General features: G+C 46.2%; 3 protein-coding genes across 3 annotated transcripts in view; 2 read left to right on the forward strand and 1 right to left on the reverse strand.

The window, feature by feature from the left end:
* The window catches only part of LOC131287535 (dedicator of cytokinesis protein 3), a 60,279-nt gene that overhangs the window by 4,979 nt on the left and 33,134 nt on the right, over positions 1-22,166 (reverse strand). Inside the window, exons 4-5 of the mRNA XM_058316593.1 lie at positions 13,820-13,940; positions 10,928-13,744 (exon numbers count right to left, since the gene is read on the reverse strand). Coding sequence (XP_058172576.1) covers positions 10,928-13,744; positions 13,820-13,940 — 2,938 coding nt within the window. The remainder of the gene's footprint in view (positions 1-10,927; positions 13,745-13,819; positions 13,941-22,166) is intronic.
* On the forward strand, positions 496-4,217 carry LOC131288776 (transmembrane and coiled-coil domains protein 2). Its single transcript, XM_058317952.1, has 5 exons — positions 496-523; positions 2,020-2,897; positions 3,096-3,311; positions 3,407-3,433; positions 3,465-4,217. The coding sequence occupies exons 1-5, from the start codon at positions 496-498 to the stop codon at positions 4,215-4,217; spliced, it is 1,902 nt and encodes a 633-aa protein (XP_058173935.1).
* LOC131287536 (pre-mRNA-splicing factor RBM22) lies at positions 8,426-10,091 on the forward strand. Its single transcript, XM_058316594.1, has 3 exons — positions 8,426-8,560; positions 8,647-8,700; positions 8,774-10,091. Exons 1-3 carry the CDS (start codon positions 8,507-8,509, stop codon positions 9,992-9,994), a joined length of 1,329 nt encoding a protein of 442 aa, XP_058172577.1. The 5' UTR covers positions 8,426-8,506; the 3' UTR covers positions 9,995-10,091.

A 22,166-nucleotide genomic window follows, 5' to 3' on the forward strand; every position in this document is an offset into this window, starting at 1 on the left:
GATTCCTATCCGTCGAATGGGATCCGATTGGATAGAGCCCGGCAAGGGATCGAGTTTTCCAATATGCGCATGCGGCAAATTTGTCATCTGTAAAATTCGTTTCAGGTTTCTGTTTCGCACGCCTGCATTCGTTAGCTCTTTTCCTCGCAGTAGGGGTTATCATGAAATCGTCGTTTCGTTTTAGCGGTCGCTAAAGGCGCTCATTCGTCGCTAAGGGTGCTCATTTGTTCATTATAATGAACTTTTAGCGACTGAAATGAACAAATGAGCACCTTTAGCGACCGCTAAAACGAAACGACGATTTCATGATAACCCCTAGTGATTTCAATTCAGAGCTGGGTGCACCGTTCCAGCGGAACCGCAACGAACCCACTAGGTGCAGAACGCTATCCTCAACACTACTGCTTGATATGGCAGCTGCTTGAGCACAGGTTGCTACCAGCAGTCGCCGTCGAAGTGAGGAGAAACAAAAAAACGACGAAGGCACAAACATGAATGACTACGAAAACGACGAGTGAAGGAGGTACGGATCAAGCCTCTGGAATCGACAAACAAATCGACGGAAGGCGCCACCCAGAACCAGCAACAAGGCAGCAGGCAGGCGGAAGGGGTAAAAGTAAAACGACCATCCCGCAAACCGCAAGTACTGTGTTTGCTGTGAAATGCTAAATGCAAACAAGTAATGGTAGCAGCAGAGGCGACGGAAATCCTGCCTGCTAGATTGGATGTGAAGTGTGTAATAAGTGTTTGTTTCCTTGCAAGTGCAAAAGGCTGCTGCGTAAAGAGTGCGTAAGGTTGCCTTCATTACCGCCGCTGCCGCCGCCGTCGCGACCTTCATGAACTTGTACGGCGAAGAAAAAAAAGAAACTATGCGTTTTTCTTTTGTATACGGAAGGTTACGCCAACACGTAGATACCGCAATCGGCATTTGGTAGTTGCAGGCGGCGGGACAGATGACAATCGAATGTCCCAGAAGGCAAATTTTTTGGTAGGCAAAAAAGAAGAGCGACAAACGAAAACAATACTGTGCCGCCCCTTTAATGCATCTGTGTCAATCGATGCATCTGAAAAGGTCCTGAGAAATGGTGCAAAAAAGTGCGTACCTCCATTCGTTATCTCAGTTATGCAGCCAGTGTCTAATTGATTTTTAACGTTAGAGGGAAGGAAGTGGTCGAAGAAGGAAGGAACATCCGCCCTAGAAGAGGGCAAAACTTCACCGTTCAGTGAATTCCCGAACAGGCTGGTTCTGATCGGTTGTAAAAGTTTATAGGCATAATGGAATTCTTTAGTGTACTACAACAACATTGAAAACATAGGCACGGTACGCCAATCCTCGCCTCTTTAATTTGCCTCGTACAGTCACACTCGACCAAGGCATCATTCTGTATGCAATCGAATTAATGGACTGGAAGGAAGGGCATCATAATAAAGGAGGAAAGTGGGGATAGTGGAAGCAAAGCGCAGGGCGTAACAATGATTCATCAGCAGCGCGATAATCAAAGCAATCGTTGCATCGATTGACAACAAGACGGAAAGGGGCGACAGTAGGAAAAAAAAATCGGAGACAAGGCATTTATATGGTCAGGAGGGCGGAAGGTCTCCTTTGCTAGAGCAGGTAAAACGGCCGCCTATTCCCCGGGGAAAGGAGCATAATGTTGTAAAAAGCCCTAAGGAACGCAGGCTAGCAGGCATAGAAATCGGCAAAATTTTCCCGTCTCGATGTGGTGTGGGAAGCAGACGTCGCGCCGACACAGACGGGGAAAGGGCAATATTGGGCGCTGGCACCAGGCGTCGTACCCGTAATAGTGTGTGTACATTGTTGAGCGTGTGTGTCGTGAACGAACAATTATCGACAAAGTGGAAGCGACGGCTGAACGCATCGAATGGATTTACATGATACGGCACAAGCAGCAGCAGCAGCAGCAGCAGGGGCATCATCATCATCAACGGAGTCCAGTTTGTTGACGGCGGCAAGGGCCCGCGAAGGCAGTAATCAAGGTTCTGGTTTTCCGACCGAAGGCGGTACCTTCGATTGTGGCGACAGCAGTAGTGCTAATCGCAGTAGGCTGGAGCAGCAGCAGCATTACGAATCGAACGAGTCCCACTATCGGCGGATTCGCAGTCCGGCACGTCATCCACAAAGGCAGCAACGGCTCGGCAGCAACGACAGCAGTGGTGGTGGGGGTGGTGGAGGTTCCGGTGGAAGCAGACGAGATAAGCACAGCAGAGAGAGGGCACGCGAGGGCAGTATAACGACGGGGTCCGGGGGACCGCTGGAAATGACTACAGCGACGATGGAAATGACGCTTACGACGGCAACAACAACAGCACCTGCGACGGGCAACACTTCCTCCTCTACTGCCAGTACGACGGTGGCCGGTGGCGGTGGTGGAAGTGGAGTTGGCTTTAGTGTAGGTAGTCTCGAGGAAATGATGCGGGGCACAATGGCGGTGGACTACGGCAATCTATCCGGTGTTGGACCATTGTTGGAGGAGGTGGACGGTAATTTGACGACTATTTCGCAGCACAGCAATGATTCGATCGAGCGCACGATGGTCCCGGGAGCGGTGGGCCAAACGTCCTCGCAAGCGCCCCATCACAAAGGACACTCGCGGGGGAGCAGTGCACCGTTGGCGTACGATCGAATCACAACCAAAATTGCATGCACCAAGGAGATGATTCGCAAGGAGCAGGAAGCGCGCGATTCGAACGTCAACGAGTATCTTAAGATGGCGGCGAACGCGGACAAGCAGCAATTGCAGCGAATGAAAGCGGTGTTCGAGAAGAAAAACCAGAAGAGCGCCAACAACATCTCACAGCTGCAGAAAAAGCTCGAGTCTTACAACAAACGGTATAAAGACATGCAGCAGACGCAGCAAAAACAGCAAGCCCAGCAGGCGCAGCAGGCACAGCAACAGCAGCAATCGCAGTTGCAGCAGGCTGCGGCTGCCGCTGGTCTATTGCTACAGCAACAGCAACAGCAACAACAGCAGCACCAGGCCGCACTATCGCAGCCCGGTGGTGGTAGCCAAACGCTGCCATCAAACATTCAGCACCTGGTAGCTGCAACCGGGCAGCAGCAGAGTTTTCTTCAGCCACGAGAGATGCTGCGCGACGTCGGCCAGGGTTTGCGGAACGTTGGGGGCAACATACGGCATGGCGTGACCGGCCTGTCGGCAACTGTGATATCGAAACCGCGCAAATTCGCCCACCTCATACGGAACAAGTTTGGCAGTGCAGACAACATTAACCAGCTCACGTCCACCTGGTACACTGGCAGTGCGGCCGAGGGAGACATTTCCGGTATAGATGTTTCCGCCAGCACCGAGATGGGCCAGCAGACAACGCCCAACTCTAGCGCTGCCGGTGGACATCACAGTCATCATCCACACAACGCCAGCACCAGCGACAGCGAAGGTCGCCGAGGGATGGCGCAAGGGCAGCAGCACCAGCACCATCACCAGCAGCTGCACGGGGTGGCATCGGGTGGACACAGGCACCATGCCCCAGGTCCCGGCGGGAAGTATAGCGAGCATGACAGTGAGTGCAGCAGTGTCACGAGCGATAGCATACCGCTCGGCTCGGACAAACACCGGCTCAGCTGCAGTCAGCGTTGCGTCAATTACAAAGCCCTCGCCGAGCTGCGCGAGGAGTACCAGAAGCAGAAGGAACGGCTCGATCGTGCCGAGCTGATCCAGAAGGACGTGACGGAGCTGTCCATGGCACTCGAGAATGAACGGTACCGTGCGGATCGACTGGAGGAGCAAATAAACGATCTATCCGAGCTTCACCAGAACGAGCGGGAAAACCTGAAGCAAGCCATCGCCGACCTGGAGGAGAAGGTGCAGTACCAGAGCGACGAGCGGTTGCGAGACGTGAACGAAATCCTGGAGAACTGCCAGACACGCATCTCCAAGATGGAGCAGCTCTCGCAGCAGCAGTACGTGACGGTGGAGGGGATCTACAACTCGAACGCTCGGGCCGTGGTCGTGAAGCTGATCAACGTCGTGCTGACCGTGTTGCAGGTGGTCCTGCTCCTGGTGGCGACGGTGGCCGGGATTATTGTGCCATTTCTCAAGACGCGCCTGCGTGTCCTCACGACCCTACTCTGCACGCTCGCATTGATCGCCATCGTACGCCAGTGGCCGGACGTGCGGGATACCGGCGTTCATCTGATTCGAATATTGCGCAGCCAGGTTATCAACGATGCGGTTTAAGGATGCCCGACCGATCCCCGACCGTCGTTAGTGTTGTAGGCAAGTGAAAAAAAACCAAGGTGGCGAGGGTGCTCAGGAGGTGCTGGATGCTCATCAGTAGTAGTGTACGATCGGTCACGGACCAGTAGGACACAATAAAGCGTATTTTGCTCAAAATTAAATAGACGAAAGCCACCAACCATAGAGCCGCGAATTAGTTGATACCCATATTGGCATTTGTTAGTTGAACGAGAATCCATCCACCATGTAAGAGTCATACACAAACGTTGTACCGAAGATAACGGGTGCAAGATACCAACCGGTATCAAATTGGTTGAGTAATCACCACAAACAAAACAACAACTAAAAAAAAATATTGGCCATTGAGCGATGCTTTAGGTAGCGCCGCGTATTCGTTGTATATGTAGTAACTGCCGAAACTTGCATATTGTTAGACCGGACACTTTTCGTAGAAAGTTAAAGTGAGGGAAAATAAGGACTAGAATCCGTTCCAACCCGACGTCTGTCCCACGTCTGTTTCAACTCTGGTTATTAAATGGCAGCTTTTATTCTCACAACAGCGTAACACGTAAGGGGAAAAGGTTAGGTAAATAGGTATTTGGTAATAGGAACCATTTCCCATCCCCAACCTTTCGGTGAGTCTAAGCAATTCACCCTATTTAATCAGAAGGTAAAAAAGAAGAAACGAAACGTAATCACGAACGCTATCTTTTCGATAAGGATCGATTGATCAGTCAGCAGCACTGTCAGAAGACCGTTTTTTTTTTGGCAATGGTGCAATAATTTATATCTTCCCCTCCCTCTTTCTCTCTCTTTCTCTCTTTGTCGTTCTGCTTTACCCTTGCAGATTAATGAAACCCTACTTCTAGTGACGAATTCGATGTGATTTGTGAGAATTTGTGCAGGGAGACATCAGAAGCAATCGTTCATTAGAAACCTCTAGTTGACGTTTTAGAGTAGTGTGCTCCGGGTGCAAGCTAATTGGAATGTTAACAAGCGCAATCACGGCAGCGATAACGCGAGAAAAAAACCAAACACAACATAAGGGCACACCGATATCTAACGTCCTCTCCTCTCCGTACCCCTAGGCCACTAGGTAGGTGTGCCTGTTTTTGCCGATTGCACAGCAGATGCTTTTTAAGCTAGATTTTGCGTAAGCCACAACAGTAGCAAAATGCGTCAACTATAAACCATTACACACTGCACCGCGTTAATCATTAGTAGGGCGAAACAATGTTGAAAACCGAGAAAAACACCGCTTATCGGTCGTTGTTATACGATAAATATTATACATAGATATATATGTTCGTCTACTATATTAGGCTTCATCTTTGATTTCTTCTATCGATGGAAGCAATACTAAGTTATTATACGAGCGAGCGCAATAAGAAATTTATAAACGTAACGAAAACAGCAACAATGTGTGAAACATAATGTGGTAAAAAGCTATGGGACAAATGGACTTGGGGAGGGTTATATAACTGTAGGCATACATAATAGCGTGATCGGGAGGGTTTTGAGGAGCAGGGAAACATTATGGGCTGATTTAAAAAAAGGTACGGTGAAAAGGTTAAGAAAACTAAAATTAGTAGGGAAATGCTGAGATCGGGTGGGCGCGCAACAGTAGCGTAGCAGCTCTAGGCATTGTTGTAGCAAAGTTAAAATCCCTGTAAAATCCAGCCTATTACACACACACTACCCGATAAAACCACAATCCTAGGACGATGGAAATCGAAAAACAAACGAATGTTTAAAACACCTATCCGAGACGAAACCGATTTACAAAAAGAAAAAGAACAGAAAACAAGCCAAGACAAAAGGATGCTGCTGGCAAACGAAACGATGGGTAAAAAGGATCGATACACAATTCTGCAGTCGAAGCAAATTTGCGAAATATAAAATAATATTTCAATTTCAATGTTCAATCTACAAGCAACCGTGTGTTAGTAATCAATCAATATGGGTGATATTTCCGATTTAAGAGAAGAAAAAAAAAACTTTGCCCGAAGTGAGGGGGCATAGGTCGGTTGATAGGACATTCGACATAAATTAGACACAACACCAGCATTACCAAATGCCTCTCTCATTCTCTCTCTATAAATATATAGATTTCTCGCTCTAGAGATTCGAGCAAATAAAGAAACGGGCGATAAAAAACGGAAACCAAAATTGTGTTTGCGTGCAATGGGACCTGCAAATGGGAACACATATCACATATTTTGTAAAGGGTTCACAATTCGAGACATCATTAGCCAAGCGTGGGCAAAACTTTCCCTGTCTGCTTCACGAAGGAGAAATTAAGTTCGAGCCCCATCAGGTGGTTACTTGTACTCGGAGCTACAATGCGATGGAGACACGCACATTTAGTGACACGAAATGTGACTTCCCACCGTTGCTTCGGGTGAAATGATGACGTCGATGGTGATTATGATAATAATAGAGAATTTGAAATTCACCGTCCACCCTGGCCCTGTCCTCGGTCCGTGTGGTCTACTACAAGATCGTTATCCCCACAAGTGGAGTTCGCCTTATCGCAGCACGCCTTCAATGAAACCATCCGAAACCGAATAAGGTGGATCCGGTTGCCCCCGGTTGCCCCTGTCAGCGATTTCTTTCCCATTCTAGCGTACTCGCCGCAATCCTGCCTCTTCAATACCATTCGACGACGATGATGATGATGATGATGAAACGAACCTAAAACCTTCCTAATCTTTCCCAATCGATGCTTTGAAGTAGCATGAGGCTGATATGACGAGGCAGGTACAATCGGCGTTTTTATAATGTGTCTAGCTTGGTCCTTCCGCTGGGGCTCAACGTGACTTAACGATCTGTAGTTCATCAAAGGCCAACTGAAAATAAACTCCAGTTTAGGAATTGACTGCGCGATGGTGGGGTCCCTCACGAAGCCAACATTGATCGGCTGCGCAAGGTCATCGGCCTAGAAACATGGGCATATGGCGAAGATTGTGTACTTAGCTTATATGGGTCAAAGGTTTATTGTGACTTCAGTAAGACCATGATAGTGAGCTATCGTTGTTCACACGTATTAAAAGCACGTGGAACAGAAACAATATGAGATTCTCATTGTGTTGAGTAAGTAAGAACGGAACACAGAACAAATGCAATCTAACTTGGATAATGCTCATCATAAAGCAGCTCTACGCATAAACGTGTTTATCCTACAAATTTGTAAGTAGGTTTGCAATGAAACACGCTTAATGCTCCGCTGGTGGTAGGAAAATTAAAAATTGGTTGGTATACTTAAAAGTTTTTGAAACATATTTCCTTTAATTTGTTTATGCCAAGCTTTACATAAACATTTCTGAAGTACTTCTTCTTGGCGTAACGACTGTGCTGGTCATGTCTGATCGGTAAGGGATTGGTAGATTTTCTTCCCTTTGTGTAACGTGGATAGCCAGTCCTCTCGTACATTTCCTTGAATTTGTGCCCGCCAAGCATACACAGCTGGGGTGAAACACGTGTAAGGTGCACGAAGTAATATTTTCGAAAAAATTCATAGTCCAACATTTAGTCCTGTGGCCTTCTATCTATTCTTTAAAAACTATAAAAAAGGATAATAATATTGGCAACTTTAAAGCAACAACACGTAGCTTCGTTTTTAACTCAATTTTGTGTACCCAATTAAAAAAATTGTGTACAATTAAAAAAGACAATAAATATAAAATATTTTTTTTTCATAGGTTTTAAAGGTAGCAGATTAGGTTACCTTTAAAAACTGTTATTATTTTTAAACTGGTCGTTTTCTATAAAATACAGAAGAGTATATTGCCCTGATTTCCCCTAACTGTTCCAGCCTCAGGACTTGCGGCAAAACCTGGGTTCAACTCGATTTCCCTCTCCAGGCACCACAGTAGAGCTCGTACGATGTTAGAAAATATTTTTTACAAAACACAAGAAGATCGCTATGGGCGTTCTAAGACAGCATTTCGGTTAAATACCAAATTACACTAGTTTGCAATTGGTTATTCCAAAAACAAATTGCCCGCCATTTTCTGAAACCACACCGTTCAAAACTCCCATGATTCGAACCTATGGGTGCGGTTCCGAATATTCATCACTAGTGTGACGGGCTAGCTAGCTGTCATATCACAAACGTAAACGAAAGCAATGCTTGCGATAGTTTTGTAGAAAATCGTGAAGTAAATTATAGAAGCACTTTCTTTACAACGCTTTAGGGCAGAATTAGTAATAGTGTTTGGAACTATTAATAGTGTTACAAAAGAATTAAGTGAAAAATCTTGTGAACCAGTCACATATACGGCTTCAACATGGCTATGTCCAAAACAACCAACACCTACAATCGGCAAAATTGGGAAGATTCAGTAAGCTTCAAAAACTTGAAAGAGACCATTCTATTCAAACGATACCAAACTATTCTTTCTACCTGGTTGTGTTTCTGATATTTCAGGAGTTTCCCATTCTCTGCCAAACGTGTCTCGGTGACAATCCTTACGTGCGTATGGTAAGTAACTCATTCTCCGTCCACACACTTCAGAGCATACAAAGTAAGACCTCTTTTTCTTTGATTTTTATAGATTAAAGAACGCTACGGAAAAGAATGCAAGATTTGTACACGCCCTTTCACGATCTTCCGATGGTGCCCCGGTGCTCGGATGCGCTTCAAGAAAACGGAAATTTGTCAAACTTGCAGCAAGCTGAAAAACGTATGCCAAACTTGTCTGCTTGACCTAGAGTACGGACTTCCGACACAAGTGCGCGATGCAGCACTGAAGATTCAGGACAAAATCCCCGAAAGTGACGTCAACAAGGAGTTCTACATCCAGAACATTGAATCGCAGCTCAAAGCGGGCGGTGATAACACGGTTGCAGCGGGCGCAGTTGGCAAATCATTGGCGGCTAGCGATATGCTTGCGAAGCTGGCACGTACCGCACCGTATTACAAACGCAACCTGCCCCACATTTGTTCGTTCTGGGTGAAGGGAGAGTGTAAGCGCGGCGAAGAATGTCCCTACCGGCACGACAAACCAGTCGAGCCCGACGATCCCCTCTCGGAGCAGAACATTCGTGACCGATACTACGGTCGCAACGATCCCGTGGCCGATAAGTTGATGAAGCGGGCCGCTTCCATTCCGACGCTTGAACCACCGGAGGACAAGACCATCACCACGTTGTACGTGGGCAACCTCGGCGAGCACATTACCGAAGTAGATATAAGGGATAATTTCTATCATTACGGAGAAATACGTTCCGTATCGTTGGTTCCCCGCCAGCAGTGCGCCTTTGTGCAGTACACCAAGCGAGCGGCGGCCGAATTGGCTGCGGAAAAAACCTTCAACAAGCTCGTGTTGGGGGGTAAGAAGCTCACGATCAAATGGGCACATTCACAAGCCAAATCGACCGCTTACGCACAAAACTCCACGCCCCGCGGACCTGGTGGTGGCGGTAACCGAATCTTTGACCCCGTACCTGGTCTTCCGGGTCAGCTACCGATGCCACCGAATCCGACGGACTATTTCAACCTACAGGCGTCTGAAATGGCCGTGCTGCCACCGGGAATGAAAATACATCAGCTTCCGCCGGGGTTGATACCGAACGCACCGAGCTACGCGTCCATGTATCCACAACAGCAGCAAGGAGGCCCGTCTGGTATGCCGCCACCGGGGGCTGGCGGACCAAGTGGCGGAGGTGGTGGCAGTGGAGGCTCTCAGGGCATGATTCCACCGGCTATGCAACAGCAGCAGCAGTTGCACTATCCTAGTCAGGATCCCGCTCGGTTAGGAGCGCTGAAGAAGTAACAAATGCCACAACATGCTGAAAATGTATTTGGTGTAAAATGTGTTTGTACTCAAAACATTTCATTTAATAAACAAAACCATAACTAGGTAACAAAGAAATAAATTTGTACAATTTTACACCCAGCTCTCATCACTCCAACAAGCATAGCATATATGATATTAAATACCACCAATTAAGACCACTGCAAAATTCTGAAAATGTAAAATAATTCACGAATAGAATCCCAACCGTACCCCCTGTACTAAATAGCCACGTACACAAAGGGAAAATGTCTAGTAAGCCCTTAACGGGCAGGTATGACCAATACGGTTGTTGCAAAAAGAAAAAGAAAAAAAGAAATTCATAGAATATTTTAGAGAAAGTGTACCTTGTTCGGCATATACCAAACCGATTGTATTTTTTTTTTACTTCCTTTCATATATATTTTTGGGAATCTGAACGATGCTATGTGTTTTAGAGATTCATGAATCCCAAAAATTCATCAACTGATGAAAAGTGATGAGCAAACAATGGGTCCCCCTTTCTTTTTAATCGCATGATCGAGGGCAATGAAAGAATCATGGAGATTCGTGAAACATCCATGAAAGATGAAGATTCATTAGGGTTTCGAAAGATTCATAAACGTTTGAAGATTCGAATCCCAAAAGATTCATGAATCCATCGGAATGAATCTTAGGTAAATGATGCATATGAATGAATCTTGCCAAAGCTGGTACACTTTCCCTGAATTGTTGTCCCTTATGAAAGGGGTTATATAAGGAATCAATATCACATAAGGACAAATATTTTGGCAGCAATGTTTGCAATCTGGAATCTGGTGGTGTTGGGAATTGTTTTTATAAATTTGATCGGAATATATCTTATCGGATTTTTAGTAAGCATGTGACAAACATGACACACAACCTGTCCAGTGTATAATATTTTCCACCTACCTGTTCACACTGCATCATGTCGTAGAACACCGTAAAAGTGGCCTTCCGCAGGGCTGGTTCGGGCACTAGTGTAACCTCCAAGAATGGGCCCACCATGGACGGGATAAAGTGAAGCTTGTGTTCACCCAGTTGCGCCCACATGCTCAGTATCTGGAAGCCCATCATAACCCGCATATCACCGTGGATACTGAGTATCTTGCGTCGCTTCGTCTCGTGATACTGTTCGATCTGCAGCGATGGTTGCGTGAGGAAAATTACGGCCACACTGAAGTACGACCACCAGAGCTGCGAGTCGAAAGACTGCGGGCCCAGAAAGCGGTACACCAGCGGTTTGGCCAGCTCTTCGAGCGTGCGGCGCAGAACATCGTTGGCAGCCATCTTCATCACCAGCCAGTCCTTGGAGAAGATCATCCAATCCTGCTCGAGCATATCCTTGAAGATGGCTAAGCACTGGTGAATGAAGTCGCGCAAATCCTTTCCAGTACCGAGCGATCCACCGGCCGCCGACGGACTGCTACCACTCTGCTGACGGTCCCACATGCGCTGGTAGTGCATTTCATCGAGCAGCTGAAGCAGCCCAAGTTTCACCGCAAACAGTGGGCAGATAAGATTTTCGTTACCACCGTTGCTCAGCACGGTGATCGTTTGTAGCAGTATCGGGAAGATATTCACAAACAGCGTGTCCAGATCGTGGTGGATAGCATTGGACGGTTTCTCGCCCGTCTTTGCCTTCGCCTCGTACAGCTTGATCAGCACTTCGGCGAGAATTTCCGAGCAGAGCAGCAGTTCGTCCCGACGTGCGAGGTGAACGCGTAGATGCTTACAGGCGATGTTGAGTATCATCGAACGTAACTCGTCATCCTGGAACAGCTGACCGGAGACCAAATCCTTGATCGTCTTCAGTTTAGCTTTTATCAACGGTGATTGTGCGTCTTTGGGAACAGCATCCAGCATCGATTTGACTAGCGCTTCCAGCTCCGGCGGAGTGATGATCGTACGCAGTTGCTCGAAAACCACCCCGGCGTTGCTGAGCAGTTTCTCCTGGGTGGCAAGGATCTGCGTCGTGCTCGGAACCGAAAGCATCCCGTTCAGTGAGGTAAACACCGAGAAGAGATCGTTCTTAAACTTATCCTCATACTGGCCGCCCGATGCGTGGGCAAACAGTTTGCGCGACTGTATGATAAGCTTGAAGATGAACTCCAGCGAACTGAAACACTGCACGATCGGTTCCAGATTGTCCGTGGTCGTTAGCCAATCGGCCAGATGCTGCACCGATGACAGCAATCCTTGGTAGACGAGCGGGGCCGCGAAATGATCGCGAATGTACGCATCCATGACCGGTTTGAAGTGCTGAAACTTGTTGCTTTGCATGAGGCTGAAAATGTTGACTAGCACGTGGAAAACAAGCCCCGAGTGAGGTGTACTGTTGCCATCGTCGGTGGAAAACAGTGCAAACAGGGCGTCCAGTACGTCCTGCAGAAACTTGATCAGCTCCTCGTTGTGCAACCGCAGGACACGCTGCAGCGAGTCTTGTATGCCCTCCGGCCGGTTGCGCCACTGCAGCAGCGACAGCAGATCCCCGTTCTGGGTTAACTTCGTCGAGCAGAGAATCGTGCGCACGTAGAAGGCTTCCTTCAAGCTACGATGGTACGGTGACGGTGAATCCCCTACCGCCTGCCGGTCTCCGGCCGAACAAGGAAGCCGTAGATAGACGCTGGCCTGCACCTTCAGAAAGTCTTCGCACTTGTACACGTACAGCTCGTGCGCACCATCGGCGATCGTTGCGCCACCCGGTTCCATCAGCCGCGCGAAACTAAATCCGAACAGTTTGGGATCGGACTTGTCCCGCGTGGAGCAGCTTCGGAACTCGAAACGCACGTGCGCCTTGCTGAACTTGTCGATCGGTACGAACATCCGGATCGTTTCATTCCATGCCGGCGAATTGTTGTGGTATAGCACCATGGATTTGTAGGATGCTTGCAGCGAACCCCCGGACGCGATCGCTATACATTCCTGGACGATTCGACCGTGCTCGTCCAATACCAGCGCCGTTATCTCGATGTTCTTCGCCGTGCTGATACCAACCCGCTCAAACTCACCCCGTTCGAGCGTGAGGAAGAGATCGTTTCGCACGTCACCCGGCATGATCACATCGGGGAAGCCTATTTTCTTCGTGATCGCCGTTCCCTGGAACAGAACCGGTTGTTCTTGCTTCACCTGGCTGATCTCGCCGTGCAGCAGCTTCATCGACACCACTAGCCCATAGTGTCCCTGGGTGCTGGCATTGATTGGCTGGAACTTTCCGCTAGCCTTCTTGATGATCAGCTCGTGCAGCTGATGGTACTCTTTTTCCTCACACTGGAAAATTTTAAAACTAAACTCCTTCTCCTCCGATTCCACGCTCGTATCAAATTGCGCGATTTCGTTCAGTGGCAGCACGCCGACCCCATACGGTCGCCGATAGGCGTGCGTTGTAGCGGTCAGCTTGTCGCCCTTCTTCACCGACTCCGAGTGGAGCATCTTGCCCACACGCATCACGTTCGCGATGAGATACAGGTCTTGATTCAGATCCGACGTGCCAAGGTCCGTGAAGATGGTGCAGTTGTGGGACATGTCCACGTACGTGGAAAACCCGTCCCGAGCGATGCGCACCAGAAACCGTTCGGAAAGTGCGCGCATACGATTCGTATTTCCATCGTACAGGTAGAAGAAGATTTCGGCATCGTCCCCGATCCGGTGACCAAAATCACGCATGCAGAAGTAGAGATGGTGCGAGTTGATGTTTTTGTCAGCCTTCTTACGTTGCGTTGCGCGGTTCTGGAAAAATGTAACAGGGAAACCATACAGTGGGAAGGCATTTAAAGAGAGATGCATTGCACGTTTGCTACTTACCGCTGCGGCTTTGGCATTTTCTGCACTGCTTACATGCACCTGGTGCAGCGATACTATACCGATTTTTTGAGGATCAACGGCCAGCGTTCCTAAGCGTGGTACGAGATCTAGGCCAAGCTTTCTGTGAATACATAAAATTGATAAGAAAACAATCAGTGCCAATTATTAAATTACTCTGAATCCCGGATAACATGAAAAGTTTGAGAAACATAGATTTCAATTTTAAATTTTTATTTTTACCTTATTTTTCTAGTATTTTCGAATCAATCATCATTTCTGAATCAAATTTCATTGATTGAGTTTCCTCCTATAGAATACCTTTCCTCAAAGTGTTAAAATGAAATTAACACCTTTGAAAGGCATTATAGGATCCATAAAGTAAAATTTACATTTGTGTTTAGCACATACGTTATGGCTAATTGAAAAACTTAGAAGTTAATCTTCGTCTTCTCTGGCCTGGTCGAAAGATAATATTTATGGTATTAGTTTTGTTAGTAAAATCCTTTATCAAATTTTTATTTAAAAAAAATAACTTGAAGAGGGTCATGATCTTTTTAGAAAATTCGTTAAAAATTTAGATGTGGAAAATAATTCGAGGACAGTTTGCCAAAAAAAATAATATCTTAAGAAAAAAAAAGGTATTCGATCACCACGATCCTAATTCTTCCGTTCAGCATACACACATTAGTAAAAAAACAGGTAGGACCTAAAAATAAAATGATTTAGAAAACGTAATCGCCCTAACATCTTGTGTCCATTGATCCGTCTAGCGTCTTCTTGCACTTGAATTTATCTCTGAGACGATGGGATTCCGTCGCCAATTGTGCGGTATGGTGTCGCTGTCGTTGCAACGGGCTTTCTTTGGGATGTACCTTTCAACATTCGCCGGAACATACTTTATGCTCTCAAAGATCGCCCGATCGAGAAGCTCAATCTCTCTCAGAAGCTCTCCTACCCTCTCCCAGACTCTCTTTTTATGTGGTATTCTCTCCTCAAGGCGTAAGCATAACGAGTGCGCAAAAGCATAAGTTCCTATGCTTACACGGTCGGGTCGGCAGCGACCGGCGCAAAGACACCCGCCGACTTGGCAACGTTGCCCGTAGGAGGCTCCAGATATTTAGCCTACAAATAAAAAGCCCACAAAGCAAAGAAAACACCTCACGGTAGGCGCATCGGGTGGACGGGCGACGGGTTGAAAACCTTCCAGCAACAAAGCCAAGTTAGGGCAGGGGCTACTTGGTGGTCCATCCGGCGAACGCACGATCATCAACTGTTCACAAGTATGAGTGGTATGTTGCACGGACGGAAGATGGCGATGGCTCTTTCGGGATTTTACAATCGTGGCCAGAAAAAGAGCAAATCGAATTGAAGTATTTTGATAAAGGTCAAATCTAGAAGATTTTGAAAACAGAAAAAATTATTAACGGAACATTGAATTGAAGTAAAGAAAAAATATAACGTTTTTGTCTGTTTATGTTTAACAAACAAATTGTTTAAAAAAATTAAAAGCCACCATTACAGTATACACTTTCGTATTCACTAACAAGTTCAACAAATGTACTTTAAGAAGCTTTCTTCAAGTTTTGAAGCAATTTGTACGCGCTTTTACTGAAGCTCCTCAATTTATTCAACGCATACATTACGCATCGTAAAGCGCTCAAAACTGATACTCAAAGGCTATCGCACTATTGCTTGCCGGAATCACAATAAACTAGCGGCTATCGTCATATATGGGGTGACGATCGCAACATAGCTTTTAATGAATCCATTTTGAAATGGACACGCTGTACTTAAAGCTGTTGCTGTTGCAGCTATGCAAGTATTCAGGAAAAGGTCGCCCATTACACCAAAAGATGCATTTGATTTTGTATTGCAAATTTGCGTTACAACTTATATAACTGTCTTTTCAGTTTAAATTTTTTTGTCTTAAATAGAACATATCAAGTTCATAATACCAAACAATAAGAGATAAGCAAAATCCATAAATTGGATGTTAAAAAATATTGTTACAAAATTATATTTGCACAAATATTCTGGTTCCAAAAATTTACATGTATTTAGTTTTCTTTCCCAAAAACTGTACTTTAGTTGTAGATTCAAATGATGGCCACTTCTATGTGTAAGCCGCATTATATGCTACTTTTGGGAGCATCATTGTAGCTATTCTGCTCTCGGTACAAAGCGTAACCTTAGGAAGCTTCCATGGAGGACATTTAAAAAGTGGAATTAACCTGTTTCAATACAGCGGCGAGCCTTCCACTCTGGGTACACCGGCCAAACGATGGCAGCTTGGCCAGCTTCCCCGGGTAGCACAGGAGCCTGGCTCACAGTCACGCACACCTTCGTCCCGTTGGAATGTGCACATACATAACCGCGAAGTCGGCTCGCATCTTCGATCGATCGCGCGAGGATCAACGTGCAGACCATGCTCCGAGGACGCAGGCGACAAGGAGAGTTTGGTTTTGGAAGTGACAGATCACCGAACGCAGCTTTCCAGTGAGAGCCATCGTCGCGGAAGATGATGAGATTGGTTCCACGGTGCCAGTAAACTCGTTTTGTGTTTATATAAAGTTTAACTCCTCGACGACGGCTCTCTGCTTAACCGCTTTCTCGTACAGGGTGCTGTGGCCTCCTCTCTGTCGTTCGTCGGTTCCTCACTTTCGAACCACGCCGGTTGCCTTTTAGAGCAAGGCATTCCCGAGCCCACGAATTTGTACCATTTTCTTCGCCTTATGTTCTCGTCTTCCCGCAGGCATCGCCCCTGCTATCGGTGGGAACATAACAGACAAATATTTATCCACATGCATCATAGCTACGCACACACAGGTAAGGTAAGTAATCGGGGCCATGAAAATACCGAGTGTGTGCAGCTCGCAGGGCACGACGTTGCTCTGGCTCGTCTTTCTTCCTTTCTTCCCTTTCGGCCACGGTTCACGAGACTCCTGGGAACAGCCGAGAAGTAAGACCTGTAATAATACCACCAGGGCAACTCCAAGAGCCCAACAAAATCAAGCCCAAAGAGCAAACGATGCAGGCGAAACCCGAACGTACCCCGGAAGGTGACGGTGGAGAGGAAGATCACACCGGTGAAGCGAAAGAAACAATGAATGAAGACGACCAAGAACGGCCGGCGAAGATCCACAACCCCTTCTGGGTGGATGATCTGTCCCGAACGCAAAAACCGGGAGGCAGGAAGAAGCAGTAAAACGAAAGAATTGCGCCGAGCATCGCGGGAAACATTTGGCTTCGAGCTCGTTAGAAACCAATTTGGTGGTTGTTCTGGCGTTTGCTTCTGATGCTTGCGGGGCTCACTGGGGACCCCAGGAAACCGTACATGTGAAACGAAACGAAAGCGAAAGAGGGCGGCGAACTCAAAACCAGAAGGCGAAACTGAGCGATCTTCCAGCGAACGAACGATTTCAACCCATCCCATCCCATCCCATCCCATCCCTACTCATCTCATCCATCCATCCGGAGAGTCGATCCGGTGTGGAGCATAAATGATGGGGAACGAAATTAAAACTTTAATCTTTAACACCGCACCGTCTGCTACTTCATTCCGGACCCGGCACACCTTGCGCCGCGGGATCATTTCCCTACGGCTTTCGGGGCATGGGCACGGCCACTCTTGTGCCATTGTGTGTTGGATGGCTACGAAGCATGTCTTGGCGTGGCGCAGACTGATGTCAAATCAGCACTGCATATCCACCAGTCCGCACCAGCGTCGGGACTGTTTTACGTTCGGATCACGGTTGGATTTGTGCCTCTCGTCGCATCACACCGTCAATGTCAACCCAAAGCAGACGGACGAAAATGTACGCCGGGAAAAAGCGACGATTGTTAGAATCGCCGAATGGGAGAGATAAACTCAAAAGTATCTCCACGTCGTCAGGCAGCATATTCTGAGGAATCTGGTAGTGCGTAAAGACAGTAGTCTCCGTCGGTGATGATCGTCTTTAGAGCATCGCTCCGAAACCGGGGATTCACGGTTGAAAGAGAGACAAAAATAAATCCCGCAGCAGAGCGCGTTGTATGTTCGTGATTCTCGGGCATTTCAGTACGATCACAGATTTGTGTGGGTTTCGACTGCAAAATGTGACTCATAATAAGCGGAATTCGCATAAAAACGAAATGAAGCCTCCTGGGGAATTCCTATAATTTTGTAAATTTGAGCCACAGCCTTCAAACAAAAGATTAAACACCTCCTTATTCAGAAATTGCGATCAAGCTGGTTATGCTCTGTGGTTAAGTTTGTGATTGTTAAAGATCATTTTCAAGATCAAAGTCTTCATCAACTAGTATTAACTCATTTCAGAGTATACTTATGAGGGATTTTGCTTTTCTTTTTGCCTCATTCGAAGTTGGGTGTGGAGTTACGAACTGAACGGAAGAGCCAACTGGAATCTCTTCCCATGAACACGACGCCCAACCGTGGGGGGATTGAATCGGACAGAAAAGGGTAAATGCACCGCCGGCGGATCGTGGAAGACGGAATGATTTACATACAATACACGCCATACGGCATCACACACATTGGCAGCCGCCGGTACACACAATCCCTTCGGTAGATAGACATAATTGCCTTCTTTGTGTTTTCAAGAGCTTGTATCGTTTGTTTCTTTGCCTCTCGGTGAAGACGATGCTGTGCTGTCTTTTACATTTATTGCCTAAATAGCATGCCATGTCTTCTTTCGCTCAGTTTTGCCAAGAGAACCCACTTACGTAGAGCTTGAACTTGTTTAGCTCCGTTGGTACATCGTTTTCCCTCGGTTTAAGCTGTCTTATTTCATTTGCTTTCAGATCTCTTCGTTTCGTCTAGTGTGCAAAACAACTTTACCCATGCGATCTCTTTGATGTACTTCGTTTACATGGTTCTCATCTATTGTTTTAACTGCTTTAAAGGAATCACATTTGAATAGGGGAAGAAAAGCTGGTGTCATCGTTTTCAATATAACTAAATAGAAAATAGGTAAAGGATGCTCAAAGAATGGGATAAGCGAGAACAGTTGCAAATTTCCAAATAATTTGAAGGTTTGCAAATATATTTGTTTAAATTAGTGGATGATTTTTGTTATATAATTAAAAGAAAAATATTCACATTTGTTGAAATATTACCGATGGTTTTCCACTCGCATTAATATGTGAAAAAAAACCAATGTTCTATTGACACGAATGCTTCGATACCCTCATAAAAGCAGGTAGATTATACTGAATATATACTATTGTAAATGAGACAACATAAAATCTTATTACTTCACTGTAAACAAACTCCACTTCCCCAGTGCTCGAGTAACTAAACAACGTGTGTTTGTCCTTTCCCTCACATTCATATTGTACACCTCAAACCGGCACATTTTCATTGCTTGTTTTGATAACAGACCGTTTGACAAATCATGTGCGGCTTGACTAAGTGACTCACGTTGTGTATTATTATGTTATCAGTTGTGGGAGGGGGAGGGGGAGATATCAGGGAGAAATACCTCCTCCAAATAGGCGTTATTACGTGGCAGCCAGCATTTAAAACAACGACCTACCTGGCGCTAGCGTTGTTGATACCGGAGCCGTCCCGTACGTCAGCCCTTCGGTGCAGGGGCACATAAAACGTCATGCTGATGAGCAGCAGCTAATTTGGTTGAAGTACGGCGGACACACCGGCTGGCACGTGGTAGTAGCACACAGGGACTCTTGCACTTGCAACTGGTGCATACATTCTTTACTCGCGGCAGGGCGTCGCCTCGTTTGGAGCAGCACCCCTCGGGTTGACAGGTCATTTAACAGCCAAACAGAACCACACGAAACGCTCGATAACAGAGCATACCCTTCGTACGATTCGGTGCATCGATGTCCCACTGCAACCGATGCAATCACTCAACGCCCTCGGCTTGTTTCGTAGCGAAAAATCAGGAGCACCCGGAAACCAAACAAAACATCACTTCCGATCGACAGCAGACAAGTCAGCAGGTGTCTGCTTAATATCAACCGAATTTCCCAGCGCAACCGAGCTACGGCGCAAAAATACGAACACTGGGAGGTTCACCTTTTTTCCTGCGGTCCTATCGAGTGGAAAGTGATAACTGATGTTGCACACACATTGACTGTGGCACGCGACCATACGCCATCCATGCGTACACTACCCTCAACCTAGTACTGACACACTCTCCAGCAGACGCAACACCGTCGATGACAATATCCCCCCGCCCCGTTTGGCCCCGGTTACCATCGTTTCGCACCCCCGGAAGCTAGCTTTTCCAGCTCAGGTCAGGCGCAGACCACTTTTCCCAGTAGTCTCAACGGCGGCGGTAAAAGAAAACCCCCGCCACACACACACACACGCACACCGGCAACACCGACAGGTGAAGGTGGTAATGAAAATTGGATTGGAAAATCCATGAAACGCGAACGTAGTAACGCGGACCTGAATGCGACTTCAAGAGAGTGTTATTTACTTATCTGTACCTTTTGTGCCCTGGAGAACACTCGTGCGAAAGTCTCTGTATGGTTTGTTTCTATCTGTTTTGTTTGCCTGTGACGTTTAGGATGCAAGATAAGAACAAGCTCTTGCTGATAAATGTGATTAACTTTGGTTTTAAACCTTAGGAAGCACTGAGTTGTCTCCTTTAGTAAAAAATTGTAAACACATATTTGGGTTGTAAATTTTCAATTTACATTTGTAGAATAAATACTATACAGATAGCTTACTTTATTCATCTATTTATTTTGTACAGGTATTGTTTCATTTACTTTTTCTGTAAAACGCTGCAAATCAACCTTTTTTATAAAAAAAAAAATAAATAACTTTACATTCGAGCAATAAAATTGAACTTTCCCGTCCGTATTGTCCATTTGAATTGCACGTACAACAGTTTACGAGGGAGTGTTGTAGTATGAGTTTGTGATGTGAAATCTCGTTACTCTCTTTCTTCGTTTCAAAACAACCGACGATATGAAATCGGACGGCCACCTTTCTCCGATTGCAATACAAACATTACGGCAACATTGGCGTCACAAGTTTGGTACACAGTGTATCAGCAAAAACCAGGGCTCTACTACGGATTAGCGTCTGGATAAAACTTTGATCAAACAAATTATAACGCTAAGATGACATTAATAGAGTTGCTGCAATGAAAACTTCTTGAATGCAGATACTACTTAACGGATTAACTTTTAATTGGCTTGATTAGATTTTGTTGAACATAAAGAAAATTTAATGTCTATTTGAATGCTCAAACTTACTCCAAATCAATTAAACGTGTTCGTTTAATGTGTTTGGAGATAAAATACCAGATGCAGCACCATATTTCATTGCGCAGCCGAGTTCAACGTCGAACTTCGTATGTATTTACTTAGCGATTCGCAGAGTCATTGCCGTGCTAGCCACGAATCGTGAGCAATGGCTCAAACCACCGAGAAGGAGGGTTCGTTGCTCATGCTAATATTGAAGTCTTTTGTTTGGCTACCGAGATTCGGGGTATCGACTTCTACTGAATTTGGTTTGCACGATCTGGGTTTACTGATTTTTCGTGCGCAATACTAACGTACCCTGAATCATGACGAATGATGGTAGATGATGGCGATGGAAATGCTAAAAATAGCGTCCAAATTTCCATTAGTTCCGAGGGAGCATAATTGTTGACGTTTCTGGCAAAACGCCGTCACGGTCACCCGATCTCTCTTTTTTGGAATCTAATGGGAAACTGCCACCACTTTATTTTACCGACGATCGATTTAGTCATTTGGAGACTAAGCTTGTGTCCAAATTGAGGTTTGGTTAGGTTTGACTGTTTTGGTTAGTATCTCAGATTGATTGATTGCTCTTTCGGATGAATGAGACACAGTTCGTGCCATTTAGAAGACAGTAGACAATTTATGGATAAATTCTCGTTAAAGATAACATAAAATTGAAAAAGCAACATAAAATCATGAATGTCGCCATGTCGTAAACATTCCCTTACTTCTACGCAACGCCGATCATCATTCGCCACATTTACTGCGTTCGCATGCAACTGATAAGTGACGTTAATTGCATAATGAATGCACCGGCATAATTATTTAGCACCACACCTATACCAACATCACATCCGGCAGTGCTTCAGCTTGTTACGGAAAAATATGGATCACGCGCCTTAACCAGCCCGCTCTGTCCGATACCAAGCGCACACATAAATGGACAACTGGCCAATTAGCGATCAACCGACGACAGATTACTAACGACGTGATTTTCTGCGCCACTTGTTGGAGGAGGAGGCAATTGAAAAATGGACTCTTGAAAATCTACAATATATATATCGAGTCGAGCGGGTCGAGTGCCTGGGAGGAGGGCACAGTTGCACTGCTAGACAAAAGTGGG

Source organism: Anopheles ziemanni, chromosome 3 (genome assembly GCF_943734765.1).
Source record: "Anopheles ziemanni chromosome 3, idAnoZiCoDA_A2_x.2, whole genome shotgun sequence".
Lineage (NCBI taxonomy): Eukaryota > Metazoa > Arthropoda > Insecta > Diptera > Culicidae > Anopheles > Anopheles ziemanni.